Source organism: Numenius arquata, chromosome 8 (assembly GCF_964106895.1).
Source record: "Numenius arquata chromosome 8, bNumArq3.hap1.1, whole genome shotgun sequence".
Classification (NCBI taxonomy): domain Eukaryota; kingdom Metazoa; phylum Chordata; class Aves; order Charadriiformes; family Scolopacidae; genus Numenius; species Numenius arquata.
The window spans coordinates 57,940,710-57,966,700 of NC_133583.1; the positions used below are offsets into that span (position 1 = coordinate 57,940,710).

Here is a 25,991-nt window from a genome sequence, read left to right on the forward strand (position 1 = left end):
ATACCAAACCTGAGCTCAGGAGACAAGAAGCCGTTACAAATACGGAACACAGCCTGCAAGGTACTGCATGTACAGGTTTATTACCAGGCTGGTGTTTACTATCAGGCAGGAGCATCAAAGCAGCAAGCAAAAGGAAAATAAGTATTTAATATCAATGGCAACAGCGCTAATGGGGTTTGTTTGGCTGTTTTGGGGGTTTGGTTTTGTTTGTTTGTTTCCAGGTTTTGTTTGTTTCTTTTCCTCAACCGATTTCTTCTTGGAAAGTTACTTATTTAAAAAAAAAAATAATTTAAAATACTGGTATTCCCCTCCCTTCCTTTGTAACGCAAGGCATATATATATATATATATATATATATATATATAATATCTCCCTGTGTATAAGCACTGCTGATAACTGGGACAGCAAAACTTGACCCAGCCCACAAACCCCCATAAAGGATATTTGCCAAAAGTTACATCTTAGAGCTTTGGGTATTTTTTTTCCCCTGTTTTTCTTTCTTTTTTGTTTATTTGTTTTTTAAACTGTTGACTCTTCCAGTTTAAATGGCATCATTCTACTTGCTGCTCGACCCGTTTCCCATCTCCTGAGCAACAACCTGACAAGGTGTAACAGCTGGTCTCGCAGAAAGAACAAGCGTGTTAGTCCCGCAACAGGTACACAAGAACAAAGCCGGCATGAAAAGAATTGCTGGATGGAAAAAAACCAAAACACTCAAACCCTAATGAGCTTCCCAATAAAAACATTTAATGCCTTATATGTGTTTGGTAGCAGAACTTGGTAATGTTAATAAGAGAGATTTTTATCTTTTCAGAAGCATGCAACTTCCAAACTCAGATTATTTATCACACAGTCAAAATAACTTATGAAAAGCAGGTTCGTTATTTTCAACAAGATTATGACCTGGCATCACAAACGTGGCATTTCCAAGTCCCAGCCGTTATCAGGTGATAATACCGGATTAGGATGGTACCGGCGGTTGTATTTCCCCCCCCCAGCACCCTGCCCGTGAACTCCCTAGAAAATCTGGAGTCTTTGTGTGCAGATCAAAGGCTCGATACTGCACCACCTCCTCCTCTCAAGAGACAAACTCTCTGTGTAACATCCCTCTTAAATCCAATTAGTACAACAGTATTACTTTAACTCGTTTTAATCATTAAAGAGAGCAGCAGCCAGCACATCGTTACCACTGCTTGGGAAATACCAACATCCATCCTTAAATAGCTGGAAATAGCCCATTTGTGGACAGAGAACATTCGTCTACTTCGTTCTGCTGTTACACAAGAGGTTTAAAATTCTCTTCCTACAAACCAGAACCAAATCACAGCTTTCAGTCCATACATTTATCCTGTGTGATTTTCCTAGAGAGTAACCTACGCCAAACCGCAAACACCTTCCACCGCAGAGCGCTCCACGACTACGCAGGGAAGGAACGCTTTCTCTCAAGAGTGGAGTTTAAACTAGAAACGGAGAAAGCCGTGCAATATTTTTAATTAGGAAGTGCCAAAGATGACATTTTAGAATCTACGCAGCCTGAGACTCCGTGCCTTACGCAGGTGGATACCCCGAGTTTGTAATTAAATCCCACACAGCGCTGGGATTTAAGCTGTGCATCAGCACATCCGAAGAGAGAAGAGAGCGGAGAACATCCACCACCGGTTTTAAGTCCGCAGCTCTCGGTACGCGGGGATTGTTCCCGGTGCGGACTCAAGGGCTCACATTTTCACACGATCAGGTTCTGCACCTTCCACTTAGTAACGGAGAGAGACGAACGTTTTACGAGGCATGATAAAAAAAGTGATGTTAACTTCCCTCCTTGGGATGCAATTCTACAATTTGAAAGCTTTTCAAATTCTTCATACAAAGGAAAAGCTGAAGTTAAAAACGTAAACATATAAAATCTTAAAATTCCATTTATGTTATGTAGAACTAGATATATACACGCATATTTTATTTTTTTTTAAATAAGAATGGAGTCCATTGTCACCCCTCTAGATATAAACTCAAGGTCTTGCTTAATTCATGTTTTCAAATATATTTTAGACCTCTCTGACAAACTTTGCCCAAGATAAAGCTGTGTACAGAGTAATAACGGCACAATAGTCCCAAGTTTCCTCATGATTTAGAAAGCAAAATTTTAAGCACGTTTTTTTTCTATAAAGATTCACAGTGACAGAGCTCACGAAATATTCCCAATCAAGAAATTTCTCCATCTGTTTATGACTAATTTATCTGAATATATCCTTGTGGGAAATTACAACTGAAGAACTGATACAAACCAGTAGGTTTTCTTATTGAACTGCACATCATAGAGAAGACTCCGAATAGAAAACTTGGTGGGTTTTGGTTTTTTTGCTTTAAAAAGACAAATATTTTTCTGCTCGTTGCACTAAAGTCACCATCAATCAAAAGCTCTTGTTTCCACGGGAAACAGCGGCAATTAGAAGTGGACAAATCACAACCACGTGGCAGAACGACACACTCTCTCCCCGCAGAACGGAAGAGCTGAAAGTTTGGGACCTGTAATAAGACAGGAGTTATCATTTCCACTGGAAACAAGCACAACCGCTACTGAGAAGTCACGAAAACTTACCAGCTTGTTCTCCCCGATATAGAAGCAAGATGGCAAAGGAGATGCCGAAAAAATATATTAAAAAAAATAAAATAAAATTAATCAGCTGATGTATTAAACTACAACTGAATAAAACTTCAGACTGGATACCAGGAAAGTGTGAAATCAGTGAGCTACAAGATTTTCCTTTCAGTGCAGTTTCTCTTTTATGAATTCATTCAAGCTTACAATCTCTAAAGCGCTCAGGAATAAATTCATTCAGAGTTAGATGGGGACCTGTAGGTAAAAAAAAATAAGAGAAAATTTGCAAATGGGAAGATTTTGAGAGCGTGTCCTCTCTCCTTGATGACCGAAGCCCAGGATTCTTGACGGGTTGTCCTTCTTCCCAAACAGCAGACTGTTGGTCAAGCAATTAATTCTGTAGCACTCATTTTTTTTTTACAAAATGTTCGTATTAAAATGATCCTCGTGTGGTCAGGTCGCAGACAGCAGGAGCTTTTTCATAACGATAAGATGACACTGGATTCTGTAACAGTCACTATTAAAATGGATAATAATTCTGAAAGAGTTGACATAACGGGGAAAAGGAAAATTTAAGAAAAATTGAAAATAAAATCAAAATTCCCTAATTTTGTTTTGTTAAAGCCATCACATCGGTGATTCATTTGAACGTTCATTCTCATTCTCTTCGGCATTGCTCTTCTTCTCACCCTTGTACGTGGAGAGGAATAAGTTTTCTATCTGAGTCAAGAACTCTTCAGCGATGAAGCAGTTTGTCACCTTGCCCAGAGTCTTCCTCATGCACTCCAACAGCTAGTCACAAGAAAAGGAGATCGTTTTTAAATCGTCACTTTTCCTGAATTTATTTTTTTTCCCTGTCTAGCTGTTAAGTATTCCAAAGGGATTTTTATTTATTTATTTAGGATTAACACTATACAAAGCGTTCAACTGTACCATACAGAGTTTAGAAAGGAACGGTCACACAGGAACACATGGGTGATTTAAACCCAATTCTTTAAAACCAAGTTACGCAACAGCTAAATTCAAGGGTATTTTACCAACTCAATTTCAGATTTAAGCAGTTTATGGGCACAGTCATGTTGAGAGGAAAAGAAATAAAGAGATGTGGGTAATGATGGTGTACGTGTCTTCTGTTTATGTCATCATAGAATCATAGAATGGTTAGAGTTGGGAGGCACCTTAAAGATCATCGAGTTCCAACCCCCCTGCCATGGGCAGGGACACCTCCCACCAGACCAGGTTGCTCAAAGCCCCATCCAGCCTGGCCTTGAACCCCTCCAGGGATGGGGCATCCACAGCTTCTCTGGGCAACCTGTGCCAGGGTCTCACCACCCTCACAGCAAAGAATTTCCTCCTAATATCTAATCTAAATCTCCCCTCTTTCAGTTTAAAACCATTACCCCTTGTCCTGTCACTACATTTCCCGACAAAGAGTCCCTCTCCGGCTCTCCTGTAGGCTCCCTTTGGATACTGGAAGGCTGCTATGAGGTCTCCCCGGAGCCTTCTCTTCTCCAGGCTGAACAACCCCAGCTCTCTCAGCCTGTCTTCATAGGGGAGGTGCTCCAGCCCTCTGATCATCTTCGTGGCCCTCCGCTGGACCCGCTCCAACAGGTCCATGTCCTTCCTGTCTTTTTCCTTCCATGTCTTTTGCTTGGGGTGGATTTGCTGCCTTGTTTGGGCAATGGATGTCACAGCTGGAGTTATTTAGAACTTCACAGTAACGACTACACCGAAATGAAAGTTCCCACTTACGGATGACAAACACGGCGCGACTTCACTGATCCAACAAAGGACCAGGAAGTCCAAATATCCTCTCGAAACACGTGCAGCTCTCGGTTAAAACTTTGTGTCTGCGTGGAACCGCCATCCCCGACTCCCTCAAATAACACTCGGATTTTCATTGTGTTTGTTTTAAGTTAACAAGCTGCGCTACAGAAGTCATTTATCGTGATTACTTTACACCTCTAATTTGTAACAACGTAACTTCAGGTGATTTCTGATGATTTGCGTTTAAAGAAAAAAAACCTTTTCAATTAAAAAAAAAAGCTAAAAATTAAAAGAAGAAAACTTACTTTCTGCAAACAAGTCAGGTCGGAATCTCTGTGAAAAATTTTATCCATGGGGACACTGCTGTTGAAAGAAAAACAAGAGCAGCGCTGTAGGAAGCAGGGACACGTCTTCATTGAAACATCAATAATAAAACATGCAAAAATTCAAAACCGGCTATTCTTTATAATACAAATAGACATATACCTATGGCAAAATCTGTACTTTTCAATTATCCATCTTGTTTTTTCAAATATTAATTCCCACTGAGGTTCCTCCACCATCTGCTGTACTTCAAATTTGTAGGGCAGGCCTGGAATCAATTGAACATGGTTATTTAGCGTTTCTAGTACACTCTATTATTTCTTTTTCAATTTTAAGTGCAATCCCTTCCTTCCCCAGAACTGGCCATAATTCGTTACTGACTGCAGAAGCTCCCAGTCCCGTCACTCGCCAACCTTGAGGAGGTTAAAGTAAAAGTACGACGTGTTTTGGATTCCAAATTTAATTTTGGTGGGAGTAGGGAACAAAGCTGTTCTCCTCCCTGCCCTCGTAAGGAACCACCCAAAAATCTACAACTTAACAGAAAAATGGCAAAATAAATTGAGTTTTTATAACCTAGACTCCAGCAGCGTAAGCGGTACTAAGATCTCTCTGGTTATGATGTGAATAAAAAAAAAGGGGTTTGTTCCTCACGTATGAACTATTGTTGCAGATTTCAGAGGAATTTTGTTCCTAAAAGAAGAAATTCTTCCAAGTTTATTGCAGGTGGGGGAAGAGGGATTTAGAAAGCATTAGACAGCAGAAAACAGACTCAGAAAATGACTCACAGAACACAATTCAGTTCGCAAAAATCAGGGAGAGAGAAAAATACCGTGAATTTCAGTAAGCCACTAAAAAAAAAAAAAAAAAGAGTCTACTTCTAAGGGCAGATAAAATTTCTAAGTATTTTAACTCCACGCTGCAATGGGAAATGAGGATAAAACGACAACGCTATCAGTAAGGAAAAAAGGAATTTCTGCACAGATGTGGCCACCACTTCACTTCCCCACGGCCTACGGAGCTGGTCTCCAGGCAGATGGTGTCCCTTCCCTGATTCCCCAGGAAAAAACAGAGGGGGAACGGTCGGCTCACAGGGCCTCTGCGATTGCCTTGCCAAGAAAACTGGAGACCTCGGAATCTGGATGCAAAAATCAGGACTAAAACAGGGGCAGGGAGGAGGAGAGAGAAGAGGCAGCTGCCATAACCACAGACTGTTACCAGGGGAATTTCCCTCAAATTAATGTCAGGGAACGAGCAGAAGATCTGATCATCACTTGAAATCCCACACATTTAATATGGTATTTTCTTAACTATTCAAGGAAGGAAGACACTCCATTTTCATGATTTTTAATAGAGAATTTGTTCTTCGGCTGGGACTCGTGCCAGCACATCATTTCATCTTTCGCATCTTGTCTTCTCCTGGACAGCTGGCAGGTTTGGTCCTTTGACCTTCTAAATACTACGTTACTCAAATCAGGATTTTCCGGCTGCTGGAACAAACGATTCTTCGCTATTGTACTTCTGTCTCCTCATCAGAGGATCCGTTGAGATTTTCTAACGCAGCAAAGTGTAAGTAATACTTCTTAAATACTTATTAAAGCAGTTTCTCAGCTATTCATATGGATACTATATGTAAATAACAGTGAGCCTCGGCCCAACCTTTTAAGTTCTTTGACGGATTGTGGGAAACACTAATAGAGAAAAACAATCTTTTTATACCTGTATAGTCCCCTCGTGACAGCAGGGACTACTTGCAGGATTACTGTTAAAGTCAAATTCCTCATTTTGCACAGCACAAGTTACAAACATAAAGATATAAATATTTCTCAAGTTCAAGAATAGGCAACGTTTTTCCCCTTAAGGGTGAAAAGAGGAAAAGAAAAGAAGACGAAAAGAAAAATTAAGACAATGGATAAAAATGTTGGTACTTACGGTAGGAACCATCAGAACTGATCTCATCGCTAATTACTAGACAAGTAATTTGAGAATACGGAAGCGGGTTATTGCGGTTGTAAGGACTTATAATCATTCCAATGAACATGGCGCCACCCCTGGAGAAATAACTCTAAAAAAACCAAAAACACAAACACACAAAGAAAACCACATAAAAGAAATACAACCTTTTTCAGCACAGCATTCTGAAATTAATAAAAAAAATAGAGTCTATGTCGATTTATAAAGGAACTGATTTTAAGATGCATTGGAGCAATCATGTGTATTATTAACATTGTAAGTATCGGGGAGGCTGTTGGATTTTTTCTGTTATTTATTTATTTTTTTAACGTACAGAGCAGCGAGTACCTGGTATTTGGCCTGAGTGTCGATGTCCCGTATGGAGGGGTTGGGGTCGAAGGCCGGGTGGGAGTGGTACCACCCAATAACGCTGTATCCCCGCGCAGCCAGCGTCTCCGAGGCCTGCGTTTGAGACACCGGATCCATCTCGCACTGCAGCCCCGTGCTGAGGCTATTGCACGGCTCCGCTGCGCAAACCTGTCAAAAAAGCCTCCATCAGTTTAAAGAATTTTAAATTTAAAGAATTTTGAAAGTGATACACCATACCTTCCTCATGACAGAGCTGACAGGCCAACGCTTGAACGTAAGCGTAACTCTAACATTTCAAGTCTACAGCAAATAACTTCACCTTTAATATATTTAACTAGTTGCCCTTCAGAAATAACATTTGTATCTATTCGAATTATGTATTAACAGTTGTAATACTTTCGAGAAAATGGAAAAAAGACAAACACTTACTTCTACAATTTTATCGGCTTCCGAGTATCTTCCACCCAGCAGCCCTATCACTTCTGCCATGGACACGTGAGAGTGCTAAAAGGACATTAAACAATTATTAAAATTCAAGCTGTAGAATTTCTCCCGGTTTTGATCTGCACACAACAGAACACGTTGGCTTCACACCTACTTCTCAATGACATTCAGAAGGAAAACTCAGGCCAGCTAAAGCTTCCCAAACACCCAGTGTTTCAATTTAAAGCTAGAGATTTCAATTTAAAGATAGTGAAGATGATGTTTGCTTATCATATACATGAATGTATATAGTGTATTATTTGTCTAACGCTTCCATACATGAAGCAATTCCAGCTTCAAAACCGAAGCCTCCGCAGTGCCGAACAACTGCACCAATTTTGGTACAACTTGTTGTTATTTAAAAACCCCGCATTGCTTTATAATCACCAAATCAATCCCCAGAGTCGTAGGAAATGAAGCCATAAGATTGCAAAATGGCAGCCCATTTTAGAATAGATTAAAATTTTTTAGAAAGTAGCTTTAAGCAAATTATATTTAACGTATGATGGAAAGTAGTAACACTTTTATTAGTGTACAACCATTTACCTTCTAGAAAAACTAAGCATGATATAAAAAAATTAATTGCTCTTTAGGGGCTTTATTTAATACTCGATTCTCACTCCTAGCTCTGAATGGAAAGAAGTCGTGTATTTCTCAATCTTCTGATGCTGCCCGTTAAACAAAAAAAGTAACACAACATACACATGGTAGCTTTTTGAAAGATAAAATGTAATCCTCACCAAATCCATTATTAAAAGTGCTTCAGAAGACACTTTCACCTGAAAAGGTTCCTGAAATGATAAACACAACAGTGAGTATAAAAAAAGCAGCGTAGTCAACAAAGCATTCTTGACGATTCTCTCGTAGGTACATACCTGTTTCTCTTCAGTGAACAAACAGCACGGTATCAGCTGAAAGGGATCAAAGGAACTATAAAACGAAAGAAAACGTCTCTAAAGATGTAGGACAGTCAGGAAACGTTTCAAGTTTCCCACTGTCTCCTTGGCAGAGGAGGAATAACTTTGTTTTCTTTACTGGATTTTCTCATCCCACACTAGGACGACTTCCACTGAATATAGAAACTCCACTATCCACACTTGTGAAATTCAACAAAGAACATTTGAAATGCATACATATTATTTCAGATCATGATACATATTAATAACTTGCAGCATCACAGCCTGACACAACCCAAGATTTTTGTTCCATTTCTAGATGATTTATGTTTGAACATGACGTACGTCAAACAATACCTTTTTATTTGTCTTGAACCTTTAGAAGATTTTGCAGGTTTCAGTTTTTCTTCCTCTCTTCTTCTCGCTAATTCTTCAGCAGACAGATGCTAAAACAATTTAAAAAAAGATGAAATCTGTCTTAATGCCTTAAGTGGCCTTTCAGTAGTGATTCCAAAACCAGCCCAGAATAAATTCTTGCCATTAGTGTCCTCTTGATACGCTCTCAGTTTGTGTGTGCTACAGACTACAAGACAGAGGGCAACAGCCGCAGCAGAACAGTGTGAAATTAATGACAAACAGACATCTCCTCCACAAAACCACTGATGAGAGAATTCTTACATCCTCAAGTCAATCAAATTGAGTAAAATCACAGCCCGTATCACAAACCATGCACAAACCCAAGTGTGATAACTAAGGAGAAAATGTGCCGTTACAACTCATGGCCAGAATTTATCCCGACTCCTCTTAAGGGATGAGGGTTTTCAAACTTTATTTCCACCCAAATATACATTTTGCAGAAAGTGTTAGAATTATTAACCACAGTTACTCAAAAATTGTAACATTATGGAAGCAATTGTTACAGATACTTATTACTGAAGGCTGCAAATTTACGTGGTCTTCTATACGGGAAAAATAGAATGTTTACAGTTCTTCATTTTCTTGTATAATTTGAAATTGTAGGAATAGACAAGCAGATATTTTCTTTCCAAGTCTTCTATAAAATATTTAACATTTGTATGAATTTTTCTAAGCACTTCATAAGCCACAGTATTTCTGGGGATATTGCCAGTGGCAGAATTAATATCAGGAACTCATATCACCTCCGTTGTAAGCACAAAGAGACCATACAGGATTGAAGAAGTAAAATATAAATCTTATTCTCCTATCCCCTACTGTTAGCTTTAGGAAGGCAGTTAACTGAAAACAAAGGGTCATGAAATCTCCTACAAGACAACGCAAAGAAAAGAGCTTTACAGGCATAAACCAGTGTAGGGTGGTACATACAATGGGAACGTCACTGGAAACACCGAAGTGCAGTTGTATTTATCAGCACCATAAAGCTGTAACAGCTGTTCCATTATTTTCCAATTATTGCTTCCACAAAGAGAGGTTAAGCACCTCTTACACAAGCGTTTCCCTTGTATATTTGATGCAACACCACCTGGTAGGAATCAGCAAGAATTAATTCTGTAAAGGAAAGTTTAATACACAGAAGGGTTACCTCAAATGTCTGTCCTTCCAAATCCTTTGCATCGCACCAGTTTCCCCAAGGGTCTCGCACTCGCCGTCGTCTCGTACGCTGCAGGGAGCAAATCAATGTGAGTCAAGCGTCATACTCCTGAAAAAACTGCAGTTACTTCATTCAACCAGCCATAAGAACATCGTCCAAAAGGTTACTGCCCCATGAATATTACTAACACCCTGCCGTATTTCCAGAAAAGCAAGAACACCCTGGCGTTCTGTAGAATTAAGCAGTTCACAGTCTGTCATGAAATATCACCAGTGAAGGTTTCTGTTTTTAAGGCTGTAAAGCGTAACACCTGGTTGATGCTCCATGGATCATCAGTTCTGACAGCAATGGTGCATTATTATCCAGCTCTGAATTATAGCTCAGACAATACTACGAGCTATAAAACCACTATGTTTACAACTAGTGTACCCTACACTTCTTTATATTTCAATTTATTTTTTTTTTTAGTGGGATCGATGTAGTTTTCCTCTCATCAACTGATTTATTTTGCTATGAAGTACTTAAAAAATGCTACATTAATTGCGAGTATAAAAATTAAATCTGGCAAGCCTTAGTAATTCCTGTAGTTATAAATAAGTTACTACAAATTGTGTGCATAAGGCTGTCAGAAAGTCCTGTCCTATACCTAGTATGCTTAACAGTTCAAATGCAAGCAACTTAATCACACACTTTGCTATTTTCTGGCTAATTAAGGCTAATAAATTACAGAGAGGTGGGGAGGAAGGGTGGGGGCTGCAGAGAACAGACTGAAACACAACTGTACTTCTGTTAAGTAATTTAAGTAGTACGTAATTGTACAGAAATCAAATGTGTAAGACAGCAGAAGCCGGGGCAGACACCTGTCAGAGCAGGACTTGTACTTAGACTGACACTCTAATTACCAGGCTTCCTAATGAAACCGCAAACTCAACGAGAGGAGAATTTTCCTGAGATGCTCTGGCTTGAAAATGAAGATCAAAAAGACATTCTCCATGCTGGAGGATTTTTTTCCTGCCGCCCCGCCTTCCCCCCCAAAACGTACCATGGACTGCAAGCGCTGAGCGAGCTGGTACGCCTCCACAGTGTCTTTGCCTTCCTTGGAGCGGGTTTTATCAGCCGGTTGGGGTCGGTTATAGACGGCCTGTTCTGCAGGGTACAGAAGAGACAGACACTCTACTTCAGCAAAGTATGAAGCCGCTTAGTTCTGGTACAGAGCCAAGAACGGCAGATAAGTCGTAACGACAAATGCCATAAGGAAAAAAACAACAACAAAAAAACATCTCCTGATGGTCATATCACAGACGGATTATACAGCCCTCTCCCACTACCACAGCATTTTTAAGACAGGAAAACCTCCCTCCTCCTCGCTAATTTATTTCAGACAAAATGTATTTACAGGCCATTCCTCCTCTCCTAGGGGACTGTCATCCAGCTCTGCACCAAAATCAATCCAGAGAGACTCAACCAACAGTTACTTATAGGTATATATATACTTTTAATGTACTTTTAATTTTTTTATATATACTTTAGCATTTGGATCTTGTAAAAACTAGCCCTGAGGATGAAGATACTGGTTTTTATTTAGGAAATAGTTATAATTCGGTATGGGAAAAGAAACAACTATTTGAATTCTGTGTTATGCAGAGAGAGGGCAGAATTTCAGATACAGCAGGTATCAGGGAAAAAAAAATAAATAATCCAACATTGGACACACAGAAAAGCACAAAACAAAAAACCCCACCCCACCAGCTGGTGTGCAGTAAACATAAGGGGGAAAGAGAGAAAAAAAAAAAAGAAAAGGTCTTCTGTAAAACTAGAAATCCTTAATCCTGTAAGAAGGTTACGAACTCCTCTAGATTTTCAAAGGTCAGGAGAGACAATCTGCTCAGAAGGTCCTTCCCAGTAAGGATTAACATGTACCCTTCTGTGCAAGCAGTCCTTCACCATTAATACCAAAACAGGCTACAGCCACATAGGTTGGAACACAACTATACCAACCACAGTTCTAACAAACATTCTCTTCTACAGAAATGTAACAACAATTACTATTTAAGACACTAAGAGTACAGAGATGTTGGAAGATTATCCACAGGGATGCTTGATTCCGATTAAGTGGAGTCATCCACGCTTCAATGAAGTGAACGTACGGCTTTTCTTTTAAAGACACATCTACTAACCTTCATCTTTACCCTTCACAGGAAAAGATTCAGTTTAACAAAAAGTACTGACAGAATTTAAGTTCTGAATTGATTCCAATAAAAATATCTTTACCACAGCCAAAGTTAATGGCTCCTATTAATTCCAAGTAGGTGTGGATCCGTCCAATGCAGTTAACATCCCCGCAGTTCTTAAGGCCTGGACGTACTGAAGTCTTATTCAGGTATTTGGGTTTACATCTCTCCCTAAAATAAAGTACAGGACATCGTCAAACAGTAAAACAAAACACGGAGGGAGGAAGGAATTGTATGACTTCAACACGCCTGGTGCCAGGAAGCACTGAATTACTCAGAAGTGCTACGATACTGTCAAACCGATCTAAGAACGTCTGCATTAGGTCAGTCTAAAGAGCTCATATAATCACAGGCTTCCTTGGCATAATAAATAAGCCTGGTTTCACACTCACTACTTGCTTTTAAGCTGATACTGAATCGTTTCAGTTCAAAGCTTCTTGGAAGGGGAATTTTAAATAAAATGGAATTTTAGAGTTTCTCGGCAACTAGAAGAAGCTGTCAATACATAAGACAACTGAATGATGAGAGAGTTAAACTCTCTAATTCTTTCTACTCAAAAACGAAGTAACCAACACAGCCAGGATGCAAAACAAAACTGTTAACTGAACAAACTGTACTTAGAGCCTGCAACCACAAATCACTAAAGTTCCTTAAACTGATTCTTTGGAGATGGAATACAAAACTCTCAGAAGTACAAGCCCTACCCCAAATTGATTCTTAATCTGAAGTATTTTTTGGTCAACATTATTTGCTCTGACACAGACTACCTCTTCTAGCTCCCCTTCTGTAAAGGCAGTTCCACAACGCTACAGCCCTCATTACAGAATTAATTTTATCAGTTATTTTGAGGAACCATTTATTAAAACCATATATGCATTCTTACATAGAGGATGACAAAAATTGGAAGAAAATAACATAACCAAAATGGATGCAGGTTGTTGTGCTGTAGGACACTCATTTTCATAATGCTTCAAAGTCTTTTCATTGTTTACCTTCCAGAATACCAGGGGAAAAAAAAAAAAAAGGGAAGACACAAAAGTAGTATTAATAATCAGGGCTGTTCACTGGCAATCTTTATAATGCTACCCTAAAATTAATTTTCCTCTTCTCAGAAGTAAGCTGTTGGTACTAAGTAGTGTTTTAATTACAAAAAAGCAGGCCATGAGTCATCTTAATCACTTCTTTCAGTGAAGATGTAAAAATTAATGCATCTTACCATTGATCCAAAATATAATTCCTAATTTTCAAATAACGCTCTGGTGTTTTGGCCTGGCGCCCTTCAAAAAATTCAGGAATAGCTTGCTTTTCTTCTTCTAGAATGATGCTTCTGTCAACTTCCACTTCTTGATCAGGGGGCTTAAGCTCCTCCGCTTCCTCCTGATGATCTTCATCCGCTTGGCAGGAAGAAGGAAAAAGCAACCCATTATCAGTCGGGTCCCTCTGTTCCTCATTAAGCTCCCCATCAGTTACTTGTCCAGCACCATGAGATGTTACTGGTCTGCCCTGTTCAGCTTTCTCAATAAAATTATTGCATTGCTGGTAATCTAAATTCACTGATTTATCACCATTCAGGTGCTGAGAACACGTTGCTGCGACACCTGGAAATACCAATGCATCCACCGTATCTTGCTTGGTGTGTTGAGGATCTTCTTTAGGCAAAGAAATTACAGAACCATGTCCAACAGATGAAAGAGCACGTTCCGTTCCTTTCGTTTCTTCAACTGGACTTTTTGAAATAACGGATAATTCAGATTTTCCAGTTTCTTGCTGGAAGGTAGGAGAAAGTAGTTCATCCATGTCATCGGTTATGTCTACTTCTTCATCATCAGAGAGCTTTTCAATTTTCACCGCGTTCAGATTGGGGTCTGCACGGCCTCTCAAGTTTCCAGACGACCACGCTTCTACCCTTATCCCATCTTCAACGGGAAGACTGCTACCACACTGACCTTGCTCTTCTTTTTCAGAATCACCATTTTTTGCCTTAGAAAAACATAAAATACTTTTAGGAGGGAAAAACAAAACAAACCCCTCTACCTTGCAAATAGTCAAAATTATTTGACTTGAAGAGCAGACACTCTGAAGCATTTCTTGCTCATTTTACCCTTTTAATACATTTTAATCCATTGCAATTGACTTTTATGCAGCATTACAGGTTTACTTCTAGCCTAAGTGTAAATTAATATGTATTTCCGTTCATAAAAACCCCAACACACAGTAGTAATTTCTTTTTAAATGCCCCTGAAGTCTCAAGTAAGGCTAATGCTAAAAATACAACAGGCAGCTGAAACAGCTGTAGAGTGGAACACAAATACTTTCAGACTAACAACCAACAGTATAAGAGACTACACTTCTACATTTTTCATTTAGTTATACCAGCAATAAAAATACTGAAGTCATTCTAGAAATTTGAAATCACGTCCGACTTCGCATTTAAATCTGCAAATAAGCATATTCTGCTTTTGTGAATATGGGAATAAACAGAATATATACTTTAACAGCAGTACCCTGAAAAGATGGATTAACATCAAGCTACACGTACCACAGCAGAGTTGGCAAACAGCCTTTTTGCTAACGACAGAGATACTCTGTTTACCTTGTTCTTAAAATACTGTCGAGCGTAGCTCTTTACTTGTAGCACAGTACGGCTTCCAATCAACTTGGCAATTTTCGTCCACCGGCGGCCAAATTTCACCTAGTCCAACAAAGCACATTTAAAGTTACCCAAACTCTAACATTCCAGACATTGCACTTTATGTGCCAAAAATGAGTTTTAAAACTCAATTATTCACTACAAACGGAATCACAGAATTGTCAGAGTTGGAAGGGACCTCTAGAGATCATCTGGTCCAACTCCGCTGCTAAAGCAGGGTTGCCCAGAGCACATCACTCAGGACTGCATCCAGGCGGGTCTTGAAAACCTCCAGAGAAGGGGACTCCACACCCTCCCTGGGCAGCCTGTTCCAGGGCTCCGGCACCCTCACCAGAAAGAAGTTTCTCCTCATATTTAAATGGAACTTCCTATGTTCCAGCTTGTGCCCGTTGCCCCTTGTCCTACCACTGGAAACAGAGTCCAGCTCCATCATCCTTCAACCCACCCTTTAGGTACTTGTAAACATAGATAAGGTCTCCCCTCAGCCTTCTCTTCTCCAGGCTAAAGCTCTTTGAGCCTTTCCTCGTAAGGGAGGTGCTCCAATCCCTTAATCATCTTAGTTGCCCTACGCTGGACTCTCTCCAATAGTTCCCTGTCTCTCTTGAACTGGGGAGCCCAGAACTGGACACAGTATTCCAGTTGTGGCCTCACCAGTGCAGAGTAGAGGGGGAGAATGACCACCCGCGACCTACTGGCTACACTCTTCCCTATGCAGCCCAGGATCCCATTGGCCCTCTTGGCAACAGGGGCACATTGCTGGCTCATGGAAAGTTTGTCATCCACCAGGACCCCCAGATCCTTCTCCTCAGTAGTGCTTTCCAGAAGATCCACCCCTAACCTATATTGGTGCCTGGGGTTCTTCCTCCCCAGGTGCAGGACCCTACATTTGCCCGCGTTGAACCTCATTAGGTTCTTCTCTGCCCAGCTCTCCAGCCTGTTCAGGTCATGCTGGATGGCGGCACAGCCCTCTGGAGTGCCAGCCAGCCCTACAAACAGTACAGCAGACCCATGGCAAAGAACCTCACTACTCATATTCTACCAAGAAAAAAAATAAACCATGTAATGTCTAAAGACGTTACAATAGTAGTTAAAGGATTTCACTTTATTAGCTGATTTGCATTAAGCACACACTATGCTTCCTGTAGTTAACTACAGCATTATGATTATACAATTCATAAAGCTGTATATTTGAGACATTTTGTGATCGCAAATTGTCATCAGCCTCACATGAACAAAATCTGGTAAACAAAGCCATTTTGGGGGATTCATTAATATAAATCTGATTTACCGTTACACTCTTAGGAAGTGGCAATTATTTTTGACATTTTAAGTACAAAAGCAGAAGCAGATAAATATAACATGCTTATTTATACTAACTATTATTTTTTAAATTAAGATAAACTAGTGACTTCTATTCAAAATATTACATATATAAACAAACTTACCAGTCCTTGCTCAAACAGTTCTTTTTCCTCTGACGTCCACTTTAATGAGTAGCTGGCTGATTTTGTAGGCGATCGCACCCTAGGAAAATAGGAAAGAGAAGTTAGTGCTTTCTTAACAATATATATTCCCAAATCCCAGTAACTGAAGGCAACTCTTCCAGGAGGACTACTCGCCATCTTCTGTAAAACTCAAAGGTATTGTTTTAAAGATGAATGTGGCTGATAATAAAATATCGAAAATCGTGTCACCTTCTCCATCATAAAAGAAGATCCAAGGCAACACAACATTCACCAGTAACTAACGGTACAAAAATCCATAGAAGCAGCAAACAGAAAAGCTCAGGTAAGAAAGTCAACTAGAATTAACAAGTTTGGGGCTGGGTTTTTTTTTTTTTTCATAAAGGCCAATGTTCTAAAACAGATAGGCTGCAGGCCTATTATTACACACAACAATATTTCTCTGCATTGAAAGGTGTCTTAAATAATTTTGTAGAGCCAAACAAGAGGAACTAAGAAACTGTAACTTCTTAAAAAAAAAAAAAATACTGTCCAGAAACTTAACAAATTCAGATGCCACACTTAAAAATGCAACTCAATCATTAAAAGGTACGTACATGACTTTTCCAGTTTTCTTATGTGGGCTGCAAATAAAAAACAAAGTGAAAATGAAAATTAATAATTGTGCATATCTCAGCAATTAACCTCATTTTGGAAGGACTTTTCATTCCTTCTCATCTAACTGAGAATTTTTCCCTGGACACAGCTTACCTTTTCATAGATCTTTTCTCTGCTTCCTTTTGATTGAGCCATATTTTTTCAGAAAGTGACTTATTAGACAAATAATATCTGAAATAGTTACTAAGTAAGTTTTTGAAGCATCAGAGTATATATTTGTACACGTGAGGATTCTAATCATCATATGACTTATACTGGTTCATAACTACTGTGCTGTAGAAGCTGCACTGCTTTCAAAACTGAATATGCACAATTTCACACACTCCTACCAGTTTAATGCATAAGGAAGCGACATCTGACAGCTGAATCCCTGTGCTCACTTTACTCGCAGCAAATTAGATATCCTGTTTCTACAACAGCATTTTTCTTTTTTTAACTTAAAAAACATACTAAAGGAATTTTCAGCATACTGATACCTTATCTGTTTTCAAATTAAGCCTAAATAATTCATTCGATTAGGAAAAATTCAATTGCTTTATTGCCTTGTTCCTCTACTACTGACTATTATTACACTCAATCACAAAAAGGACATGAAAATAAATTAGCCCGTGATTATTATTGATATAATCTACCTAGTCTTCTGAAGTCAACTGATACCAGAAATGCTACTAATGGTAAGACTATTTCGGGCAACACTGCTTTAAAAGAAGAAGAGGAAAATAAAAAATGCAGCAGGTGTACCTTCCCGTTTCCATCTTGCACACAAGTATGAACGGAGCCTGACAAAATCTGAGAGTAAACCAGGCCAAGCGAACCACAATCCAGCAAAAAGCACTAGCTGTTTTCAGCCAGATCAGCTGTTTGATGAGGCTCACTCCGAAACCACACAAATGGCTGCATCAGCACAACGAATAAACAGCTGAAGTGGGGACAAATATCGCTATTTTTGGTGTCAGTGTCAGCTTAAATCTGACAAGCTTTAGAGTCATTTTCTGAACAACCAGAAGCACCAGAGGAAGCTCCAGGTAGCCAGAGGGTTAATTCAGGGGTCCTCCCTGACTTCTGCAATCTACCTACAAAATTTCAGGTGCTTCAGTCACCCTAACAAGCAAGGATTTGTCCAGTTCCTTTGGAAACAGGAAGTTTTCTATTGTTCTACAGAAAAACATACATGCAAATCAGCAAAAGGATACTCTTCTTCCAGCAACATTTTCTCAATGACAGCCCTGTTCTCTTCACTGATGCTGCTGTCCAACGTCCATGGCTGCAAAAAATACAAATATATTTTAACACTTTAATTCTGTCACACTGTTAAACTTCAGTATCAAGAATCAATATAAAATAGCTTCTAAAGTAAGCAAAAAGCACTGGTTAAAAACCTAAAAGAACATGAACATAGAGGGAAAAGGAGAAAACAAAAGTTCTGATAACCTTGCTAGAAGTACTGTTCATTTAAAACATACTTACAAGACTGTTATCAGTTCTCCAAGATGAATCAAGATAGTGATCCTGCAGCAAACTTGAAGCTGTGTTTTCATGATCTCTGAAAAAGATTCCAGCGTTCAAAACAATGCAAACTGTTATTCAGACAACATGAATGCTGTCAAAGTAAAAATGTGTAGTAAGTAACAAAAACTTTAACAGAAAATGCCAGAATTAGATACTAAAACTAAAATCATACATTGCAGACTATTATATAACGTTACTCTCTTGTAATATTCCATTAGACTTAGCATAAATCCCCCTCAGTAAGACATCTTTTTTAGTAAGCTCAGTAGCAACTCCTCACCTACCTCACTGCAGACTGCACGAGATACCAGTGAAGCCCTGAAGAGTAAAAACTCTCATCCAGAAAGACTGAAAGCAGGAATGTAATTTTGTGTAAAATACAAACAAACTAAAGAAGCCAGAATTTTACGGATAATTAAAAAAGCATATTTTTAATTTTAAAAGTGTCATTGACTTGTATTATCACCACTCAACATTTCTACATCTTTCCCCCAATAAGGTAAAAACACCCCCTTATAAAGAAAAATCTATTTTCCCCCTGAGGAAAGCTCATACTTATAAAAGGTTTAATAGAATCCTATCATACGGGGTTGTTAGTGCTCTTACGGACTTCATCCAGATTATGCTCGATCTTTTATGTAAGTAACTACTTATTACTTTTAGAAAGCTGTCACTGATTAACACCATTGATCAATTTTCTTCTCTTTTAATGCAGCATAAAATCTCCCTAGTAATTAGTGCAATTTTTTGTCACTCTTTGCTTCTGAATGCTCAGACTTTATACTAAAGACTAATTTATCCCTTGTAATGCTACTAAAATTAAATTCACTTACTGTTCTGAACTGCTTTCTGCCAGCAGTTCAAACATCTCTTTATAGGTAAGGATAAATCCTCACATACAGCCAGAAACCAGTATAATTCCTGTCTCTTTTTAAAGCATTCAAGAAACGGGTCAGATCAACAGCCCCCTTTGCCCAGTATTCTGTCTCCAACAGTGGCAACAGCAGATGCTACTCCAGAACATGAGTCCGGCCACCGTCTGTGACACCATCCTCTCATACTCATAGAATCTGCAGCTGATAGATTTGTAGTCTTTGCTTTCTATTCGCTTCAGCATCTCTTTACAGACCCCTTGCCCATTAATTTGTTGAATCAGTTTTCTGAACCCATAGAATGGTTCGGGTTGGAAGGGACCTCAAAGATCATCGAGCTCCACCCCCCCTGCCCTGGGCAAGGACACCTCCCACCAGACCAGGTTGCTCAAAGCCCCATCCAGCCTGGTCTTGAACACCTCCAGGGATGGGGCAGCCACAGCTTCTCTGGGCAACCTGTTCCAGTGTCTCACCACCCTCACAGAAAAGAATTTCCTCCTAAAATCTAATCAACACGGTACCTTCTGCCTATATGTTTTTAAAGAAGCCTCCCAGCAGTCTCACCACCGAGTGTCCCTTGTTCAAGTACTGTTGGATCCTCTGACAGCAGCTCTGTATTCACCTCACCTCACCGATTTCACAGGCCGCGTTCTCACTGCCCTGACTGATGGTGATCAACGTTAGCGCTTCCCCCCCCGCTCAAAGGGCCCTCAATGAGACTCCAAGGCCTCTCCCCTGAGGCCCCAGGCGAGCAAGGCCCTGCCGGGGCAGACCCCTCTCTGCCAGCGGGGGCGGCACCGCGCGGGGCTCCGGGGCCGCCCTCTCCCTCGCCGCCCCCTCACACCGAGGCGGAGGAGAAGGGGGCGCGCTCCCCGCAGCTGCCAGCCCTCCACTCACCCCGCCACCGCCTCCCCGGGCGCCGCCGCCGGGTCGCCTTCGATATCCACCTCCAGCTCCTCTGCCGCCGCCGCCATGACACCGGCCCCCTCGATCTCGCGAGAAACGGCGGGAGGGCCGCGCGCCGGCGCCGGCGTCTGAGCATGCGCGGGGCGCCGCGCGCGCGCAGCAGCCCTGAGTGAAGCTGCGCCCTGAGGAGAAGCCGGGGCGGAGGCGGAGAGATGGCGCTGGGGTAGGCGGGGCGCCGAGGGGCAGCTGAGGGCGAGCCGGGCGCCGAGGGGCAGCTCCCAGGGTACGAGCGAAGGGGAAAGGGTTGAGTGTCAGGCAGGGACGGGAGAGCGCGGGGCGCGGAGGGGGAAGCGCCGGTGTGAGGGGGAAGGAGCAGGCCGGGGAGGCAGCAGGCCGCGCGTCCCGGCGGCTGCTGCTCCTCCGGGCCGCCCCGCTCGCTGAGGGGATGGGAGTGCTCCCAGGGGGAGGCCGTGCCTCGGGGTGGATGGAAACCCGCCTGGCGATTCGCCTTTCTTCGCCGGTGGCTGCTGAAGCACGCTGGGCTAATAGCGGTTTGCGAGCTGGCCGGGGTGAAGCCGGGCCCGCTGAAGTGCAATGCGCTGACGGAAGAAGGATGCTATTTCGGTGCATCGTGCTGCAGATGTCGGTTGTGCTATCCTCTGTCTGTGTACTGCCGAGCGTGCAGTCGTGTCTTTTCATTCTGAAGATGACAGCAGCAGGGTGCTATGAGAGTCAAAGTGTTGTAACGTGGCTATAAAAAAGATCATAGTTTTATTCCCCTACATTCTTAAATCTGTGTTTCGTTTCACAAAACGTACTTGGCCCTTCGTGGTAATCAGGCTTCTAGTCATATACTAAAGGGACATGTGAAGAACCATGAGGGTTGGTTATTGTTATATAGAAAATGACCACAGAGAACCTTCCGTCGACTCAAGAAAGTGTTTCTGTTTTAAGAGATGACAGTACAAATATTTTGAACCAATAAACTCTTTTGCAACCATTCTGAACATTTCATCTTTGTGCTGGAATTGATTTGAAAGTAAAATTAATAACAGCAAATATGATTGTTTGCATGATCGCTACTTAAAAACGCAAAATCTAGAAAAATGGTATGATGAAAGATAGAAAGAAAAATAATTGTTATAGTCTCAGGATCTGTCAATGCCATGTCATAGGGTATAAGATAGAAATTTCTAAAGAGGGTCCAGTCCAATATTGAATGTCAGTGTAGCACATAATAGCGTCCTGAAAATGGCATCGTTGTGTTAGCAAAGTTTTGGGCACACACTACTCTGGGTGGTTTATACCAAGCCTCTGGATAGAATTTATTAGCGTGGGGAATGAGTCTAGTATGTCTAAAGTAGAGCAACCCCACGTTAGTAAATTTGCAGTGAGATACCTTCTGATCTCCAGTTAGCTCAGAGAGCAATACTGTAATCCGCACAGACCAAGCTAATATTACATTACCCTCAGGAGAGCCAGTGCAGTTCAGCTGTTTGCTTCCTTGCTGCTCCCTGTGTTCAGTTATAGCTGTGGAATGAGTTGGATCAGCTCCCATGTACAACCTGGAGCAGGCAGGCATGACCCGACTGAAAGGGAGGGCAGATCAATCTCTTTTGGCAGCGCTCGGCAGTTAGGTCCACCTAAGCTAAACAAAACTAGCATTATCTGCTCCAACATCTCTATGCTCTATATCCTCGAGGATACGGGTGTCTCCTTATTCATAATAGATGGCTTTTTAAAAATGTGATTTTACCAAGCAGTGCTTAGCTAAGCTATCCATACAGATTAATATTCACAGATAAATGAAAGGTTATTTTCTATCTTTTTTTTTTTAAGTCTTAATTTATACTACAGGAGGTCATACACAATGTGTTTAAGATTGGGAATTTTTAAATAGCTTCCAAGTATGAGATTCGTGAGAGAAGCAAAAGACTAATCAATGCTTAGAAGTTTAATAGTGTCTTTATGATCCTTTTTTTCCATGGCTACCTTTGATTGCTGACTTAATTCTTCCTGCCCTAACATAATTCTCAATCATTCTGGGCAACAGCGCTATCTAAATTACATTAATAGTGAATTCTGCATTTAAATTTACAAGTTTTTTCTTTACATTTTCATTTTGTTATTAACATTTTCTTTTTCAAAAGTGTTACAATTTGAGCCTGATTTTCTGTTTTATTAAATTCTGCTACTTGCAGTGGGGTCTTTTTGAGACTATTAGCAGCTAGCAGATTGGCTTTTTCTCCTTGTGACCAGGTTACGAGGGAATATGCAGCATTAAAATGACCAGCCTTGCAGGCACAATGCAGTGGAGTATCCTTGCTGCTGTCTAAGGCATTAATGGCAGCCCCGTAGCTCAGTAACAGATTTATCAAGTCGCTGTGTCCATGTTCTGCTGCAATGTGCAGGGCGGTCTTTCTCCAAATGTTTCTATCATCAATATTTTTATTATTCCCTGATGTCAGAAGGATTTTTACGATCTCTGTGTTTCCCTTGATGGCTGCATAGTGCATCGGAGTGCATCCATCCATGTCCTTAGCTCCAAATCTTCCTTTTTTAGCTAACAGAATTTTCATGATACCGAGGTCTCCTCTCACAGCTGCAATGTGCAGGGGAGTCTTTTTCTCCTTGTCTTGTGCGTTAGGGTCAGCATTGGCCTTCAGAAGCATCTCCACCATTGTTTTGTCTCCCCTTTCAGCAGCAAAATGTAAAGGGGATTTTGACTGCTTGTCCTTAACATTAACATCGGCTTTGTGGCGCAACAGCTCTTGGGCCACATCGGCGTTACCTCTTTGGCTTGCAATATGCAGGGGCGTAACAAACTCTTTAGTGACAGCATTAATTTTGGCTCCAGCATTAACTAAAAGACCAACTAATGCTCTTTTATTATGAAGGGCAGCAACATGGAGCGGGGTTTCATCGCCTTGATTCACGAGGTTAACTTCCATCCCTTTGCGCAGGAGCAGATTTGCGATGGAAGCAGCCCCAGCTTGAACCGCCAAGTGCAAAGCTGTGTCTGAAGCCGGAGTCTTTATTCTGAAGTTCGCTCCCTTTTCAAGTAGAACTTCTGCTGATTCAGCTTTGCCTGTTTCACACGCCAGGAGTAAAGGAGTGTACTGCATTTCATTGCAGGTGTTTATATCTGCACCTCTGTCAATTAAAGCTGCTACAATGCCATGCAGATTTTCCTGTACAGCTCTAAAAAGAGCCAACTCCATTATGTCAGATGACAAATCTTTAGAATATTCTAGCAGTGTTTTGCAGACGGATGGGTGGTTGCTGTTGAAGGCTCTTTCGACCATGTTGGAATCAACACTGGCTCCAGCTTCTAGCAGTACTTTTGCAGTATTTTCAGAACCCAGGGAAACAGCATAACTGAGAGCAGTCTGCCCTCTCTCATTCTTTCCATCAACGGAGGCGCCAGCCTTTAAAAGCATTTTTGCCAGACTGCTCTCATCTTTAAGAGCTGCCATGTGCAAGAAGTTGTGTTGGTTCCTGTAGCTTCTTTCCTCTTCTTTCAGGACCATCTTCAATATATGATTGTGGTTATTCTGTGTGGCCAGATGAAGTGGTGTTTTGCCTTCTGTATCCAAACTGTACATATAAGCACCACATCGGAGAAGCACTTTCACTGCATCACCATGGCCATTCTCAGCAGCCCTGTGCAGTGGTGTTCTTCCTTTCTTGTCCTTCACATCTATCTTTGCACCTTTGCTGATCAAATATTCTATAATCGCTAGGTGTCCATTAGCGGCTGCAACATGCAGAAGTGTTTCACTTGAAGAGTTTAGTGCATTAATATCATTATCTTTCAATGTTTTCTCTAACTCAGAAAGATAGCCTTTAGCGACTGCATCAAAAATGCTGATATCAGAATGATCTTTTCTAGGTTTTGCTGCTCTTGAAAGTTGAGTTTCTTTTTCTTTCTTCTTAATAGCCCGTCCATGCTTTTTTCTTCTAGGACTGTCTTTTTCCTGGTGCTTTTCACTGCTATTTTCAAACCAAACCTTGTCTTTTTCGAGTAAATATCCTACCAGTTGTCTTCTAGCATCTCCAATGCTTTCATTTACTTCACTGACATATTTTCTCATCTTGCTGTAAAGTTTTGGCTCCACTTGCTTTAGACATGGGTAAAAAAAGAGCCTGCAGGCTCGTTCACCTTGCGAAATTAGTATGTCTAAAACTCGAGAGTTCTTTTCTGTTCTTGTCCTGTAGAAACTCATGACCATCTTTTTTTCTGGGGTAAAAATACCATTGTCTATCAGCCAGTTCAGAAGATGATCTGGGTTGTTTATGCCTTCTACTAGCTCTTGTTTTTTAGTCCTTAGGACTTCGATTGCGTATGGATTTGTAAACAGGCTAGTTGAATGCATGATCATGTTGATCATCCAAAAGTGAATCGAGCTATTGTTTGATGTTTGAGGTTAAATATGAAATAGCGAAGCAGGATCACATCATTCACACATTCTTTTCATAGCACTATGAACCAGCAACCGTTGTAGTTCAGTGATAAATCTTTAAAGAATGAGAAAGAAATCAAAACTCCCTCACCTTTGGTTTTCTATTTGTTAGAAGTCCTTTGATCTCCTCTGTTCTTCCTTAGCAACAGGTGAAGTTTAATAACAAAACAAAAATCTGTGATATATAAAGATATTCCACTTGGAAGACTTCTTCCAGATTCTCTAGGGAGAAAAAAATGCTTTTGTGAAGCTAATATTTGAATAGAAGATATTTGTTTATCGAGTTCCCCTGTTCCTCTGGCCAAGCTGTTTTTTGTAGGTGCCTAAATGACCAGGCTATTAAACGTGACAAAAGAAAATCCACAGCATAGTTACTGTTGCCGTGATTACATACCCTGTATGATCTTAAATGAAAGAGTACACATTGCCAGCTACATAGGTGAAAGCCCTATAATGTAATGAAATAAAAACATAAAGACCTAGATAAAAATAAACTGTGTAAGCAGCTAGTTATAAAAAGTGATCCAGCCTTTCTAATATGAGTTACAACTTCAGTCTATGAGGTATATTTAACTTAAAGGCTATTTAGCTTGTAATTTCTGCTGTAACCTGGAGTCTGTCTGGAACTTAATTCTTTTACGTGAGGTGGATCAAGGCGTGTGATTCAGTTTGCAACATTTAAAGCATGATTAAATAGAGCTTCAGATCTGTGAATATGTATAGTCTTCAATATGGATGCAGGACCTTTGAATCTAGCCATAATTAATTTAACTTATTGGTGTTAAAATTCCTTGTGGAGAGAAGGAAATAAAATAATAATCATCTACGCATTTTGAAACCAATTGAGAGAGAAATTGAGATTACAGAGTTCTGTAGGAGCTCGAAGTAAAATGACCTGAAAAGCTGAAAGCTTGACCTTATTTAAGCAAATGGGAAATTTTGCCATCTGTTTCTTAGTTCAGTGCCCTTTCTTTTGGGCCCGGCTGCCTTTCCATGTATTTTCTTTAATAGTACGTACAATGTGACTGATAAGATTTTAAATTTTTTTCTGTTGACTTTAGTTTTATAAGCAAGATCTCAAAGCCTGTTCTATTAAAAAACAAGATTTATTGAAGAAACAGCTGGGAAAGGCAAGACTTTTAATATATATTTTGAGAGCCAGCCAGTTACCAAGTCAGCAAATTTGACAGCCAATTTAAGAGCCCAGTATTTCCTCTGAAATGCAAAGAAGGGCACTACACCAAGAACAGCAAAACCTTTGTCATTTAGTTAATGATTGCTAACACAT

At 40.5% G+C, this 25,991-nt stretch overlaps 2 protein-coding genes and 1 long non-coding RNA gene across 4 annotated transcripts in view; 1 reads left to right on the forward strand and 2 right to left on the reverse strand.

Moving 5' to 3' along the window:
- Positions 1-726: 726 nt before the first annotated feature.
- On the reverse strand, positions 727-20,328 carry MYSM1 (Myb like, SWIRM and MPN domains 1). 2 transcript variants are annotated; one of them, XM_074151365.1, is made up of 20 exons: positions 20,232-20,328; positions 18,421-18,496; positions 18,147-18,217; positions 17,047-17,124; positions 16,893-16,919; positions 16,279-16,357; positions 14,777-14,875; positions 13,400-14,163; positions 12,224-12,354; positions 10,995-11,098; positions 9,944-10,021; positions 8,740-8,828; positions 8,362-8,416; positions 8,227-8,277; positions 7,433-7,507; positions 6,983-7,171; positions 6,614-6,746; positions 4,847-4,952; positions 4,666-4,723; positions 727-3,385 (listed from the first exon to the last, which is right to left on the reverse strand). In XM_074151365.1, exons 1-20 carry the CDS (start codon positions 20,306-20,308, stop codon positions 3,221-3,223), a joined length of 2,505 nt encoding a protein of 834 aa, XP_074007466.1. In that variant the 5' UTR covers positions 20,309-20,328; the 3' UTR covers positions 727-3,220. The 2 variants fall into 2 exon arrangements, with proteins under 2 accessions (XP_074007466.1, XP_074007465.1); XM_074151364.1 differs by having other exon boundaries at positions 1,936-3,385; positions 8,227-8,416; positions 20,232-20,325.
- Positions 20,329-20,392: 64 nt separating this feature from the next.
- The window catches only part of LOC141467036 (uncharacterized), a 72,154-nt gene continuing 66,555 nt past the window's right edge, over positions 20,393-25,991 (forward strand). Inside the window, exon 1 of the long non-coding RNA XR_012463326.1 lies at positions 20,393-20,523. This is a non-coding gene — a long non-coding RNA (uncharacterized lncRNA). The remainder of the gene's footprint in view (positions 20,524-25,991) is intronic.
- LOC141467883 (CARD- and ANK-domain containing inflammasome adapter protein-like) lies at positions 22,358-24,622 on the reverse strand. The gene has a single exon (XM_074152588.1). It carries the CDS (start codon positions 24,620-24,622, stop codon positions 22,358-22,360), a length of 2,265 nt encoding a protein of 754 aa, XP_074008689.1.